The sequence below is a fragment of the Nelumbo lutea genome, chromosome 4 (assembly GCF_056320005.1).
Source record: "Nelumbo lutea isolate HS-2025 chromosome 4, American lotus-T2T, whole genome shotgun sequence".
Lineage (NCBI taxonomy): Eukaryota > Viridiplantae > Streptophyta > Magnoliopsida > Proteales > Nelumbonaceae > Nelumbo > Nelumbo lutea.
Window position 1 is genome coordinate 35422809 of NC_142687.1, and position 16572 is coordinate 35439380.

The 16572-nt window shown below is 38.5% G+C and overlaps 2 protein-coding genes across 2 annotated transcripts; both read left to right on the forward strand.

Annotated features, from left to right (window-relative positions):
- The first annotated feature begins 398 nt into the window (after positions 1-398).
- Positions 399-1633, forward strand: LOC148855173 (protein PLANT CADMIUM RESISTANCE 2-like). Its single transcript, XM_088982526.1, has 4 exons — positions 399-794; positions 891-962; positions 1065-1277; positions 1401-1633. The coding sequence occupies exons 1-4, from the start codon at positions 560-562 to the stop codon at positions 1475-1477; spliced, it is 597 nt and encodes a 198-aa protein (XP_088838652.1). The 5' UTR covers positions 399-559; the 3' UTR covers positions 1478-1633.
- A 12597-nt stretch (positions 1634-14230) lies between these two features.
- On the forward strand, positions 14231-16004 carry LOC148855174 (pectinesterase-like). Its single transcript, XM_088986538.1, has 2 exons — positions 14231-15152; positions 15316-16004. The coding sequence occupies exons 1-2, from the start codon at positions 14231-14233 to the stop codon at positions 16002-16004; spliced, it is 1611 nt and encodes a 536-aa protein (XP_088842664.1).
- The last annotated feature ends 568 nt before the right edge of the window (positions 16005-16572 follow it).

The following is a 16572-nucleotide window of genomic DNA, read 5'->3' on the forward strand; positions in this document are numbered from 1 at the left end:
CTGTTTGGTTTAGATTATGTTTATTGAGTAAATCTTTAACAATTAATGAAAACGTTTATAATACATATAAGCGACATTAGACGCCACATCAACAAAATACGAATAAATGCATACTCATTTCAAGAAATTCCAAAATGAAAATTCCTGAAAATGTTTAATTTTACTGATGTGAAACTTTTATGGCAGCATTTACTAAGTAAACATAAACGGAAGCGAACACATACATGACTATCTCATCAATCTATAAGTCCCCACATCAAGCCGCCATAAGGCAGCTTTACTGGAATTTGAATTACGGGACGCACCTATTTTCTACGGCCCACCGAATAAATCAACGGCCTATATTGATATCTACATCATGACCGTTGACAAAGTCCACCATAAGGTAGCTTCCTTCCTGGCTCCTTACCTTGACCCCTGCTTCCTCTCTTCTTTCTCCACTCTCATTTTTCTTATATATATATATAAACCCAAGTTCTTGTTCTCCGATCAAAATCTTCATCTCAGTAATTCCTCCCCCAGAACTCTGTTTCGTGTCGAATCTTGGCTGATTAATTCAATGATGTATTCATCAAAGTCAAATGAGTATCAGAAGTTCTCATCTTCACCTCCGCCACCGACGGCACCCCCGGCTGCACAGTTCAGTCAGAACACAGCCACCACCGGAATCCCCGTGAGTTCAACGAATCAATACTACAGTCAGAATCCCCCACCTGCTGCCTTTACAAGACAAGCTCAAGCTCTACAACCTTGGTCCACCGGCCTCTGCGACTGTGGTTCCGATGTCCGCAATTGTATGAATTCATCATCCTTTATCTTTTCCTTAATTTTCCAAGCTTACCCAATTTCCAGAATTTGATGGATCCGTGCATGCCTACCCTTCTGAACAGGTTGCATCACATGTTGGTGCCCATGCATTACTTTCGGTCAGATCGCCGAGATCGTCGACAAAGGTTCCTCCGGTGAGTAATACTAGTTGAATTTGTGAATTCTGTGCTTACAAGATTCTGGATTCTTCAGATTAATGCTAATAATGATGTGGGTGTGGCATCTAACGACTGCAGCCTGCGGATCCAACGGAGCGCTTTACACTCTTATCGCCTGTGTGACTGGTTGTCCCTTCTTCTACTCGTGCTTCTACCGCTCCAAGCTGAGGCAGCAATACCTGCTGAAGGAGAGCCCCTGTGGCGATTGCCTTGTTCATTGCTTCTGCGAGTCCTGCGCCTTATGTCAAGAGTACAGAGAGCTCAAAAACCGTGGATTTGAAATTTCTTTAGGTCTGTTTTCTCCTCCTCTACCTATTTTATCTCTCTGCAAATCAATCTTCCGGCCGGAGATCGATAGATGGTTTTACCGTTTTAGCACTAAATGGGGTCTGTTTTGGTTCTTCAAATTTGCAGGATGGCATGGTAACATGGAGAGACAAAGCCGGGGAGTGGCGATGGCTCCGGTCGTTCAAGACGGCATGTCACGTTAAGCGTCGAATTGTGAATTTGTGATCGTTTATATAGCAGTAAGATCATACTGACATGTTCTGTGTGTGTGTGAGAGAGAGAAGGTCTCTGTTGTATTATTCTTATTGTTACAGACTGAAATTTATTAAACTTTGAGAAGAGACCGGTTCAGCTATCTATCTCTATGACTCTCTCAGAAACCAGAGTGGTTGGATCTCAAGTCTTATCTGTCTATAAATATCAAACGAGATATTTTGTCATGCTATCTTGTTTGTGTCTGTGTGGATCACGACTTTTTTTTTTTTTTTTTCTATCAAATCAAACATAGACATATATAGTCGCAACACAATTTTGCATCTTTTATTAATTTTTTGTGGGGTCGGAAATATATTTCATTTTTATTTTTATTTTTGGGATTAACCCATTACACTATTACTATTACATACCACAAAGAATCGGCAGTGTCAGTCGGAATTGATTTGACCCATGTGCCTCTTTGGAGAGTTGCCAGTCACCATCTTAACAACTGGATCATCACCTTATTGTCATTTTGGGAGGACCAGTTCATTAATTTACTTGGGTCCATTTTTTTTTCTACGCTCAGAAAAACTAAGTATCTACCTAAGCCAAGGCACCTACAACCTCTTAAATAATTTATATTCGTTAAGGCTGCGTTTGATTTGAAGGAAAAGTAGGTAAAAGAAGGGAAAGGTGGGAGAGCCCATTCAAAGCAATAAGTCAGTTCAGCTATTTCAGCTCTTATTAAATTAAATGGTGTCTTTTTATCCAATCTCAAATTGAATTTCTTAATGATCCAAACTTGATTCATTAATATAGATTCAACCCTATTAGATTTGATATGGTTCATTTATGTTTGATTTAAGTATTTACCAGTTGGGATATGTGCAATGCATGGCCCTCGTTAGGCAAAATTGAAGTAGAAAGAGTTTATGACATTTGTCACATTTCTAATTGAGCCAAGCCAACTATTATATCTTTTGAGTTATGTTTAATTGTTCTAACCATCCAATTGAAACCCTACCTAGTGAGAGTGGTTAATCTCAAGTAAGGATGTGGATTTAGTTAAATGGTATATTCTCCCCTACATGGTCAGGTTAGGGTCTGGCTTATTACTTATTAGAGTGTGGGGTCAGGTTACAGTTTTGATTATTTCACTAAAATCAGGTGCAGGTTTGGCTGACCTAAGTTTAGGATTATAATTAGCTAACCCCCACCCATTGGGCCATAATACCCTACACATAAAAGGGTATTCTTATAGTTTGGTTTGATTTCTAATCCAGAACATTAAAATATATGATTGACTACACTAATTTTTTTGTTCTCTCACTTAAGAGAAGCGATACCTTGGGTAGATATCAAGTTGAACCTTATAAGTTGGGGCATGTACAAAAACTGCATAGTGTTGAGTTGGGTTCGGTTGGTTTGAGCTGAAGCATGGGAGGGTCGGGTTAGGGACTTAGGGTTGAGTCAAACCCGTGCCATCCCACTCAACCCTATAAGGTTCAACCTAATACATACCCAACCCATGTGGCTGTGTCGAAATCTTTTTATTATGTATAGAAATTTTTTGAAAGAAAATGAAGTAGAAAGAACCTTATGAGATTCTTAATTTGGTGTGGTCATGGGCCAGGTAAGGCTACAGGCCTGATATATAAATCTTTATTAATGTAACTATTTTAAATATAATTTTAAATAATAAAAAATTAGTTATAAAATAAATAAATTTCTCATAGGAAAATTAATTTTATAATTATTTTATAAATTATTATAAAACTATTACTACTATTAATGGTTAACAAATATATGCATACACATATAGTTAGGTTAAATTTTAGAGTGTGCTTAATGACTAAGACAAATTCTAAGGGTTGGGTTTGGGTTGAACTTATTTATTGTTATTTTAATTACTATAAAATTATTTTATCTAATTAAATAAATAAATGTGTAACTATTTTAATCATTGTGATAATTTACATAAATAATTTAGTAATTAAATTAATTATTTTACCTAACAAAATTATGGTAAACTCAATAATTTAATAGTAATCTACTATTAAATTACTAATATGTTAATTACTGATATTTTATTAATTAATTTGATAAATTTGGTAATTTTCTATTAAATTATTTTTTGAAATAGTTTGGTAACTAATTAGGTAACATAATTTACATATATTATGGTAATTTTCGATAATAATTACCATAATATTAATTGCATTTATACTTAGTAGTTTAAGTAAATTTCAATAATACTTAATTATAACTATTTTTATTTTAATTACTACAAAATAATTTTACAATAATCAAAATTCAAAACAACAATAATTATAACTTAAATAATTCATCAAATATGGTAGTTTAATATTAAACTAATTTTTTGAAAAGCTTGATAATTAATTAACTACAATTACTTATCAATTATTAAGAGTAATTTTTAACATTAATTAATTAAGTAATTTATTATTAACATTACTTAATTAGTTAACTGTATTTAAAATTTTAATTGTATTATTTATAATTATAATAAGAGTTTTAATTAATTATTAATTTTTTTCTTTAGTTTTATTCTTTACTTTTTCTCTTATTTTTATTTTAGATATTTTTTATTCATCTTATTTCAGTATTTTAAGTATTTTGAGGAGAAAGAGGAAGCGAAGGAGCAGTCTAGCTTGGGTAAGGGGAGAAAGGTAATAGATTGCTACTTTGGATAAATTTTTTGAACTTGTCATCCTTATAATTGTTCTATGATATCTACAAATTTAATGAAGTGGCATTATTTTGACTAATGTTTTAATAACTGACTCGGAGGCCAAACTATTTTTGCCTCAATGCCACAACTAGGGGTGGATTCAAGTCGAGCCTAGCCGAATAGTACCAGGCTCAAGCTCGGTTCGAGCCAAAAGCTTGAGCTCGAGCTCGACTCAAGTCAAAAGTTCATAAGCTCGAGCTCGGCTTGGCTCGTTTTATATTTTATAAAAATATTTTATTATATATTTATAAATATTTTATTATAAAAATATTTAGAAAAATGTTTTATAAAAATAAAAATTATATACAAAGAAATTATTTTATATTTTAAAAAATAAGAATTATAATATTTTTATTATATATATGTATATATTATTTTCTATAATTTTGTTATATGTATTGTATATATTTTACATCATATATATATATATATATTCGAGCTGTCTCACGAGCTCAGCTGAAACCGAGCTGAGCCAAACTTTTCACAAGCCGAGCTCGAGTAGCTCGTGAAAAACTTGGGTTGTTGCCACTCCTAGCCACAAGTCACCGGTTCGACCATCCGTTGAACAGGTCAGACTATGCCACATCAACAAATGTGTGTGTATATATATTTGAGAGGTAATATATGTATATATAAATATTATTTTATGTTTGATTTATATTTTTTAATTCAACTTTTAATTTTTGATTAGTACAAAAAATAAAAGAAAAGATATGCATGGCCTCTAGAAGTTTGCACATAGATTTCAAAAAGTTATTCAAGAAAAAAAAAGATCACCCCAATTTGACATGGAAGTAAAAAGTTATGGCCTCTAGAATTTTGCATATACATTAGGCTATGTCAAAAAGTGGTGTAAAACCTCATCAATGTAAAGTCCACGGAGTTTCACACCAAAGCGTAAAAAGGTTCTAAACATTGAGCTTTGAAAAATGTTGCATTTTACATTCATAATTGATGTAAAACTTTACTTTAGATGAGGTTTTACATTGATTTACGATGTAAAACTCCACTCCATCTAAACACTGATAAATCTGAACCGGGAGTGGAGTTTTACATCGAACCTGATTTCCACTCCATCTAAATGCTAACAAAACCGAACTGACGTAAACTTTTACACCGATGACATTTTACATCACTTCTAAATGTAGCCTTAAGTGTATGTATAACCCATAACCTTGTGACCAGGTATGTGTTTGTTATAGCTTCCATTTATTAAATAAACGTTTGTACCTACTTGATTTGTCTTCAAAACCAAGAAAAAGCATTTGATAAATCATTTATTGACAACTAGGCACCACTAGATGCCTCACACTGTGGAACAGTGAATAAATGGTTAACCGTTGGGGGAAGCATTAAAATGAAACTTCCCCTAACGGTTAGCGCACACATAAAGCAAGACCAACTTTTATCAATACTATGCGTATGAATCGGCACGATGGGATGAATGCTGATTTAACGATGATATGGCACTGTTTATCAAATAAACAGAAGCCATACTAAACATCACCCAGGTTGAATGGATCAATGGTTGAATCACCAGGATCGGATGGTTTTTTACCAAGCCAATTTTTGACCAAATGGCAGATTTCCAAACCAGGTGATGGCTTGAGCGGTTGAACCAGCCGGGTCAACATTGGATTGAAAACACTTTTTTATCTTATGTCTTACTCGTTTCACATAGAAACTGAAACATCCAAACATTGTCTCATTTTTAACAAACATTAAAGTTCCTTAGAGAACTGTACGGAAAATTAACCCCAAACGTAACACACACACACCCCCGCCCCCCCCCCCCCCCCCCCCCCCAAAAAAAAAAAAAAAAAAAATCTTTGGTGTATTTTCTTGTTTTAGAAAGAATCTCTTTGGTGATTTAGGTTGTTCTTCTGAATCTGAATCAAAATGAAAGCATTCACTTGTATTTGAAAACAATCATCGAAGCACATGTTTAGCTTTTTCTTACGTGACATTACTTAAAAGAAGAAAAGGCAAAATTTTTGGAGAACATGAACAGCCCAATAACATTTGCCAACCAATGGGATTAGATTTTTACACGAATATAGATAAAACATTCACGTGCAGACCACATACAGCCATGCTTTCATTGTTCTTTCCTTCTTCTAAGGTATGTGCAGCAGCTGAGACATTCTTGTTTCCTTCTTTTTTGCTCAGATTTAGTAAGCCTGGGTTAAGTTTGGTTTTGGTTCAATTAGATGACAGGCTGAGGCTCAAGGGGTTTTTTCTATACCGAGGCTCAATGGGCAACTTGGCCATTGTTCGGTGTTCGGCGTCTCTGAAAAAAGTGAAGCCGTTGTTCAGGTAACACCGGCAGGAGTTAGAGTGCGAGTTGGGGACCGGGTGTGAGAGGGAGGGAAAGCTGGTTACGAAGATGCTTAGTAGGGGAGTTTGAAGGTGAGAGGTCTTGGACTCCAGATTTGCAGAGACAGGTTGCTTCACTGTTGAACTGTAAATCCAACCCAGAGATTAGGCGGATGGCCGGAGATTGGTTCCTGTTCGAGATGGAGTTGGAGATAGAGACCATTAGAGCTTTAGAACAAAGCCCGTGCAGGTAGGGGGGCAAGACATTAACTCTGTTCGGTGGTCTTCAGGGTTGGAAAGAGATTGTAATCTCAGGGGTTCCGAGCGGTGGAGGGTGAGGTGTTTTGAATTGCCTCTTCACGCATGATGTTTGGAGGCGTTTAGGGAGGTGAGGAACGCTGCCGGAGGTTTTTGCCGGAGTTGCAGAAGAGAACCTGTGTGGTGTGGGTGAAAGTTCCACATGAAATTTCTAAAGCTCTCACAGTGGAAATTTTGGGGGAAATCTTTGTGGTTAGGTTGGTTGTTGAGGGGCCTGAGTCCCTAAAAGAAAACAAAAAAGGGAATGCCCATGGATTGATTGTGGTGAGGATGAGAAAGACAGGTTAGTGAGGTGAGCAGGATGGTTGGTCTCAAAAAACCATTCAAACTAAAAGTTTAATCTATTAAGTGAGGTCGTTGAATAAATTGATATTTTCTAACACATGTCCTGCCTGAGCTTGAAATGTGAATAAGCACAAACCCACTCATACCTGAAACTTAATTAATATAATGGGGTAATGACGATGAAACATCAGACCACTTGGTCAAAGTGACTTTGATATTATACAAATAACCATTCAACATAAAAACATAAGATGTTAGGTGAGGTCCTTGAATAGGTTGACATTCTCTAATAGTTGGGTTTAGAAATTTTCACAAAAGGGGGAATCAGGGAGAGGATGTGACAATACGTGGAAGACTTTCATCACGAGGAAAAGGTTTCCTATTCCCCGGAGAAGATGACATTGCTGGTCAGGCAAGTCGGGTAGAGAAAAAAGGGTTATGTGTTCTCAATCGCCGACTCGCTGGAGAGAGTTGGTAGTTTAGCGTTGGTTTTGATGGAGATGAATCAGCTTGAAGAAGGGGTGGGACCCAGCAGCAACAAACTGCCAAATTCAATTTTGAATTGTGGCAATCACCAAGTATGTATTTGGTAGAACTTCCATTTATTAATTATACGTTTGTACTTGATTTGTCTTTAAAACTGAGATAAATAATAATGTCAACTGTTTATGACAAATAGGCGTCAGTAATTGTCATTAGGCCTTACATTAGCAGAACAGTAAATAAATACCTAACCATTGGGGGGAGCATTTGGACTCCAGACCCAATGTGTTTGGACTCGAAGGGATTTTCTCTTCGAATCCATTAAAATTTTGATACGTCAATCTATGTTCAACTGGTCATCACCTACAACCAATTGAAACTTTATGACTGATAACAATGTATTTATATAAAAAATTATTGTTATAAGATTTTTGTAAACATGACTGATAGAAAATTCTAAACCCCTCACATTCTCTGTTCTAACATTCAAACCATGCTCCCCCAATCCAACCATTAACTTCTCCATCAACGATGTTCAAACCCCAACTGTAAGCGGTCATCCCTTCACATTCAAATTCGCTAACTATCATGCTTCTCAAATCTAAAGACCCAACACCATTCTCTGTGAAGGAAACTGCTCCAAAATTTACCATGGAAAGGGAATGCTAGTCTTCAAAGCCTTCCAAACACGGTGTCGTAAGACCACCCCATCTTTGTGTCTAGTCACAAAAAAGCTCTCATTCTTGTTGATAGAGAGGTAAGAAAGCATGGCTACAATGGGGGAATCACATAACATGTAGAATTCAACCAAGACATCCCCATTTGGAAAGAAGACAAAAACCCTGCCCCCATGTTGGGGCCTCACAACAAACACCCATAGTACAAAATCACAACGCATTTGAAATAACAACCACGAGAAATCTAATAACAGAAAAAATGATAAAAATCCAAGCAAAGACAAATAAAAGCATGCGCCATAGAAAACACAAAGATTTATGTGGTTTGGCCTTACCGTCTACGTCCATGGGAGAGATGAAATCTATTCTTCACTATGAAAGAAAACTGAAAACAATACAAGTACCTTGTGACTTGTAGCCCAAACCAACCCTTAACCCTTGTACACCCGTTCTTCCTTTACTCCCAACCCAAAGAACAAAAACAAGAGAAAAAACTCACTCTCACACCAAGAGCACTCTGTATTTTTCTCTCACATTTTTCTCCCAAAAAACCTTATCCCTACATACAAAAGAAAGCTTTTATATGTAAACCTCTTTAACCTAAAGAGGGACCACACCAACCGTTAGATTAAATTACAAAGACCCCCCTGTACTATGGCCTCTGTGACAAAGACCTCCCTATACTTTGTTTTGCGACAAAGACCCCCTGTACTATGATCATGAGACAAAGACCCCCCTTGACCATTAAGTCTAATGACGAAATGCGTTAAATTATTAAAATACCCCACTAAACTTTTTCTATTTTCTTTTTCTTTTTCCCTTTTTTTCTCTTTAAACCTATTTAACCTATTGTTTTCCCTTTCTTCTCTTCTTTTCCCCTCCCTCACCATCCTCTCTCATTCTTTCTCTCTCCCAACTCTCTGAAGAGTCAATCAAATCCTTGAGAAAATCCTTCTTGCCCCATACTCCAGTATCCAAACTAGACCAGTTACCTCAAACTGGTCTCTCACATCCAGAAACCTTCAGTACCAATAGATCAACATTTATGGGTTCCTTCCGGATGACATTGACGACAGCAAAGGGGAAGGGGCATTGTGATTCAACAATCAAACAGTCCACATCCCGCTCTTAGGTACTTCTCTAAAGAAACAAATCCTCTGTACGTTGGAAAAGAGACAATCCCATCTCTATCAAGCACGTCAATTTCTAGGTAACCAGACAGTCCCATGGAGGTAATTGTATGCAAGGGTGGATCAAGCGCATCTAGACAGTCCCATGGTTTGCCATCTACAGAGGATTTGTATCCAACACATGGCAGGAAGAGGGTCAAGCACGTCCAAGACCCACAAATGGCAGGTAGAGGGTCAAGCACATACAGAGGCAAATGTATGCAACCAGATAGTCCCATGGAGGCGATTGTGGATTTGTTTCAGCAACCAGACAATCCACATCCTGCTCTTTGATACCTATAGATCAACATTTTTTGGGTACTTCTCTAAAGAATGAGAATAAACGAGCCTTGTTTTTGGTTCTAGGTTATCTTTGTTTTCTTATTGAGTGCAATAGTATTAAAGAGGAGTGGATTAAAGATTTCATGATCTTTTATATGCGACACTCCACGGTTGTAGTGGCAGACCTTCATAAGGATGCAGAAATCTGAGAGGTGGGGGCGGTTCGGTGGTTGAAGAGAGAGGACTTTGAGATCAAGAGGGAGAGGCGGGAGAGGAATGAAATAGGGGAGAGATTTGAGAGGCGGGATTTTAGGTATTTCAAATTTTTTAGAGTGCAAACGTCCGTTAAGAAGAAAGGGGACGCTCCACGGTTGTAGTAGCAAATCTTCTCAACCATAGTATAGGGGGAGGTGATAAAGAGGAAGGGAAAGAAGAGAGATTGGGGAAGAGAGAGGGAGAGAGGGAGGACTTCGGAAGTCCATTGCCATTGCAACAGTTACTGCCGCCATTGTTCATGTATCGTGAGGTTGGGGAAGATGAACAATGTTTTTCTTTGAATAGTTATTACAAGTGTAGTATGGGGATTAAAAAGATCGCAACGACAGATTTCAAAAGAAGACTAACGGAAGGGGGTCTTTGTCTCACAATCATAGTATAGGGGGTCTTTGTCACAAAACAAAGTATAGGGGGTCTTTGTCACAGACCCCATAGTACACGGGGGTCTTTGTAATTTACCCTAAAATTAATCTAGCGGTTGTAAAATAAAACACAATCCCAACAATCTCCACCTTGGCTTATTTTTCAACCACCTTAGAGATATACTATTTGTGCCTCCACCTATCTGCAAATACCGCAAACCTTCATTGGCCTTGTAAAACATCACCAGCTACACATAATATGAATCATTCGATCCTGACTCCACCTGATCAAACAACACAGCCAATGTACTTGTGTAACTGTACACAAGCTAACAATCCTATTTAACTTTAGAGAGGGACCACGATCCTTTCTCTCTTCCAATAGGAATCTTTCTCACACCATCATCTATACCATGGAAACTTGCAGCACTTGTCTCCACTCTATCCACAAAAGAGACCCTCCGTGTGGCCACATTACCTTGCACATTCCATTTCCAACATTCTATCAAGGTCTTGGGAACCACTGTACTCCCAACCAGATGATACAAACCCTTGCATTTTTCTCCCTTCATTAAGACCATAACACTACGTGTGATTTTCATAGTTCCACCTGTAGCAAAAACCTTGCATCCCTTGGAGTCTAACCGGCTAAGTGATATTAGATTCCTGCACATTTTTGGAACATACGCCACACCATCCAAAATGCAAACCACTCCATCAAACATTTTGATTTTTATTGTCCAAACACCCGTGATGTTACATGTAGATCCATCACCCAAGGAGACAACACTTGTCTTCCTTTCTTGGAATGTGCCAAAGTATTCCTTCATGGAGCGAATATGCATAGAACATCTAGAACCTAAAACCCATTCATTTGGAGAAAAATTGCACATACCTTCGGAGACTGTGAGAGTGTCTCCATCATCTTCAGATGCAACTGCCACGCTTCTGGATTCATCCCCACTCCTTTTTCATGCAGGACAATCTCTCTTCATTTGACCAAATTCCTTGCATCTATAATATTGTACTTTGCCCTTTCCCTTGGCTTTGGATCTTGACCTGTTGTTCTTAGATCTCCTATCAAACGACCTTCCTTTCCGATATGTTCCCACCGTGACCAATGCAAAGTCTTGCTCGTTCTCATACCAGGGCTTCCTCCTAACCTCATTGGATAGAAGGGATGCAGTAACTTCTTCCAGCTTCACTGTATCTTTCCCGTACAACAATGTTGTCACCAAGTTTTCGTACGAATCAAGAAGTAAGGTAAGAAGCAAAAGGGCCTTGTCTTCTTCCTCCACCTTGACATCAACTTTCCCTAGTTAATCCAAGATATTGTTGAACACATTTAGGTGTTTTAGGAGATTCCCACCTTCTTCCATCTTCAGCCCGTACAACTGCCACTTCAGATATAGTTTTGTAGTTAAGCTTTTTCCCAAGTAAAGCTTCTCCAGCTTATCCCACAATTCTGATGCAGAATCTTCCTCCATAGCGTTATCAGCCATGAGCAATTGAATCGTACTAACACACCTTGATTCGATGTCCTCCCAATCAGCACCCTTCATGTCTTCTAACTTCTCATCCTTTGCCTTCAATGCTCTATCCAAGCCTTGTTGAACCAGGATGTCATTTTCCCTTCTTTGCCATAGGGTAAAACTACCTTTGCCATCAAACCTCTCAATCTGGAACTGAGAACTTATACTTTTTGCTGCCATTACCTCTCAAGCAATTTTACAAACACCTTGTAAATACTAACCCGAGAACTCTGATACCACTTTATTGGAGCCTCACAACAACCACCCACAGTACAAAATCAGAAGGTATTTGAAACGACAAACACGAGAAATCTAATAGCAGCAAAAATGATAAAATCCAAGCAAAGACCAATAAAACCATACACCACAAAGAACACAAAGATTTGTGTGGTTCGGCTTTACTGCCTACATCCACGAGAGAGACAAAATTTGTTCTTCACTATGAAAGAAAATTGAGAATAATACAAGTACCTTACAGCTTACAGCCCAAACAAACCCTTAACCCTTGTACACCCGTTCTCCCTTTCCTCTCAACTTGGAGAACAAAAACAAGAGAAAAAACTCGCTCTCACACCAAGAGCACTCTGTATTTTTCTCTCACACATTTTTCTCCCAAAATACCTTAACCCTACATACAAAAGAAAGCTCTATATGTAAAACCTCTTTAACCTAAAGAGGGACTACACCAACTGTTAGATTAAAATTAATCCAACGGTTGTAAAATAAGACACAATCCCAACATCCCATTCATCTCCAACAGCACCATATTTCATAATTTTCAAATGGCAATAAATTCATCAACGTAGCTTCCGATTCAAGCTTCATTGTCGACAAAAACTGAAACTTCTCCAACCACGATGAATTGTACTTTGTCACAGAAACCCCTCTTCCTCTATCTCCCTCCCGAGTCTTACCTTCAAAACCCCCATCTTTGACCTCTCTCAACACCTTGCCATCTCCTCTATTTCCACCATCAGTCTTACCTTTAAAAGCCTTGCCTAACTGAAGACCCGCCATTGAAGAACCTCCAATACTAATTTTATTTTTTTCTTTCTGATCTCCGCCATTGTTGTAGGCAGCTATTCCATAACCTCACTGCTTCCGATCTTGCTCAGCGAACACGCCTGATATATTACCATTCTATTGTTGTTTGAACACCGTTGATGAAGAGGTTAACGATTGGGTTTGGGGAACAAGGTTTGAGAATGAGAATAGAGAATGTGAGGAATTTAAAATTTTATATTGGTCTTATTTATAAAAATTTATAAAATTAATTTTTTATTTAAAAATATTGTTATCAGTCATGAAATTTCAATCGATTGCAGGTGATGACCAGTTCAAGACAGATTTAAGTATCGAAATTTTAATGGATTCGAAAAAAGAAAAAATCTCTTCGAGTCCAAACGCATGGGTTCAGTGTCAAGTGAACCACCTCAATAGACATTTAAGGTATCAAATGACGTGTCGTCGTCTTATGATATGCGGATGTGAGGTCGTTCTGGGTGGTTGCTTTTGGGACGTTGGATTTTATTTCGGTGGGGTTTTTGTTTGGGCTGGTCGACGCGGAATATCTCCCTTATATTAAACTATGCAAGAGGATGATATATTCTCTGTATGTGACTGCGATGTTATGTGGGCAAATATGGGCAAAGATCTTATGGGCAGGAGATCCGGACTCGCTATGGTGATCTGTTCTATTTTCCATTTCTGGGCGTACACTTGATCCATTCTGGGTGCCTCTTGTCATAGCGTTGTCACAAACCTACGGTTCCATGTTAAGAAGGATATATTGGAATCTGATATAAGCAAAAGGTAATTTACTTTTAGGAAGCAGACACAGTCAAGTTTGGAAGGAGAAATAACGTGTGATGGAATATAAAACGTCAACGGGAAAGGGAAAGTAAAAACCGGTAACTCTCATATGTTAGTTTCCTAATAATAGGGATGGGGAAAGGGAGATAAAAAAAAAAAAAAGAAATTCTGAGGTGGCAATTTATAAGATTTAAGAAAGGAATGAAGATAGAAAAGCAGAGTTGAATTAAGGGGAAAGGAGAGGCCGTATGACGTGGCATTTGGTCGAAGCCTAATAGATTGTAAATTTGGAACAAAAATTCTACCGAATACCGATGGAATGAGATTGGTTTTCAATGTGAATGGTGAGCCTTGACGTGGCTGTGTGCTTAAAACCTTATACGCGTTCAATTATCTACTACTGAAACTTACCCACAGACCCCAACTTTTGCCTATAAAAGGACTCAGTCTTGTATTCTTCAAGCATTGGATGTTCAAGCATAGTGAGTTAGAAAATGTGCAGACTCTCCATGGATAAGCTTGTGTTGGGTTTTGTGTGTATTTCTCTTGCTTTAGTCATTGGGGTGGTGAACTCTGAGACAATATCATCCTCTTGTAGCCAAACCCCATATCCTGAAATATGTGAGTCTTATTTTATGAGTTATTCTAATAAACCCCTTGCCACCTTAGATGATCATGAAACCCAATTCAGTTTTCGTGAGGCTGCCCTTAGTTTCACCATGGACCAAGCCCTACGAGCCCATGGGCTCATTTCTGCCATGGACTTGAGCTCATTTGATGACAAGGCCAAGGTGGCGTGGGCTGACTGTGTGGAGCTTTATGCTGACACAATCACCCAGCTTAACCGCACTATGGGGTCTAATAAGAATCCATTGAGATGGTCCGATGCTCAGACATGGCTGAGTGCCGCCATCACCAACCAGCAGACTTGCCAAAACGGATTCACTGAGCTAAACTTGTCATCTTACTTGTCTAATTCCTTTCCCTTCATGTTGAGTAACTTCTCCAAGATGATTAGCAACTCGCTTGCCATAAACAAGGCAGCGGCTTCATCAGTTGCATCTCTGATGGGTAAGCAAGGTGGTAATCGCCGGTTGCTTTCTGATGGCTTTCCGACATGGGTCTCAGCTGCTGACAGGAAGCTTCTTCAGTCATCGAGTGCAGCTTCACAAGCTGATGTTGTGGTTGCTGCAGATGGCTCTGGTAATTACAGGACCATCTCTCAGGCAGTGGCTGCTTCGTCCAAGAGAAGTGGGAAGAGATTTGTTATATATGTGAAAAGGGGCGTTTACAAAGAGAACGTTGAGATCAAAGCTTCAAACATCATGTTGATTGGAGACGGGATCGACGCTACAATCGTTACAGGCAGCAAGAACGTTCAAGATGGTTCCACTACTTTCCGATCAGCAACAGTTGGTAAGTTCTATTATTCTTCATGAATTATCAATTCAAATCCTGTTAAGCAAAGATATCTATTAGTTCTTTATTAATTTATTAACTTGTAACTAGTAAAAAGTAATGCTTAAAACATCTCATATTTCACTGTGACTTACGTGGAGTTTATTTTTATCTCCTCCAGCGGTCACCCGCGATAGGTTCATGGCTCGGGACATGACATTCGAAAACACAGCAGGACCTCAGAAGCACCAAGCAGTTGCCCTCCGCTCAGGTTCTGATCTCTCAGTGTTCTACCGTTGCAGCTTCAAAGGTTACCAGGACACCCTATACGTCTACTCTCAGCGGCAATTCTATCGCGACTGTGATATCTACGGCACCGTTGATTTCATCTTCGGAGATGCTGTCGCTGTTCTCCAGAATTGCAACATTTACGTTAGAAAGCCCATGAGCGGTCAGCGGAATACGTTGACTGCTCAGGGAAGGACAGACCCCAACGAAAATACAGGCATCTCCATCCACAATTCACGGGTCACGGCCGCTTCAGACTTAAGACCTCTGCAGGGTTCATTCAAGACCTACCTTGGTCGGCCATGGCAAAAGTACTCAAGGACTGTGTTCATGAAGACATCTCTTGATAGCTTGATCGACCCGGCTGGATGGCTTGAATGGAGTGGCAGCTTTGCGTTGAGTACTTTGTATTATGGGGAGTATATGAACACAGGTGTCGGTGCAAGCACCAGTCAGCGTGTAAAGTGGCCGGGGTTTCATGTCATGAGTGCTTCTGATGCCGGAAAATTTACAGTCGGGAATTTCTTGGGAGGAGACACTTGGATTCCGGCCACCGGAGTCCCCTTCACTTCCGGGATGTGACTTGTGTTCTAAAGCTTTTCTGTCAGAAGATGCAATCACACAAATATATATAATATATAGGCTATTAGTATGAGATCTTTACGCTTTAGGTACAGAAATTATAATATAGTTTGTCTGGATTGAATTCCTTATTCAGTTGTTTGTATTAAATTGAAACTAATAATCAATGAATTAATAGATGTGATTGTTTGAACATATCGTTAGTATTATTCTGAAGTCCAATCAACCAACTAATCGCTGACGGCACAAGGATTATGACAAGGTTGATTGGTAAGGCATTGTATTTGCGTTACAGGAAGAACGAGCAAGCTCTCGGCTCTCTGTTTAGGTCTATTAATAACTCTTTCTGTTTCCAACGCTGGAATTATCGCTGGTCTTTTGCTTTCAGTTATTCATCGGCCTCAGGCCTGTAGTTATACTCTTGGGCATATTTATCTTTCTTGGTGTTATTGTCTCCCTTGATCCTGCATCAAGCTTTTATTTTTCTTCCATCCTGCGATCACTGAAAGAGGCATAGATGGTTAGGGATCTGCAGGTGGCATCTATTCACGCCCAACAGTTGTCTGAT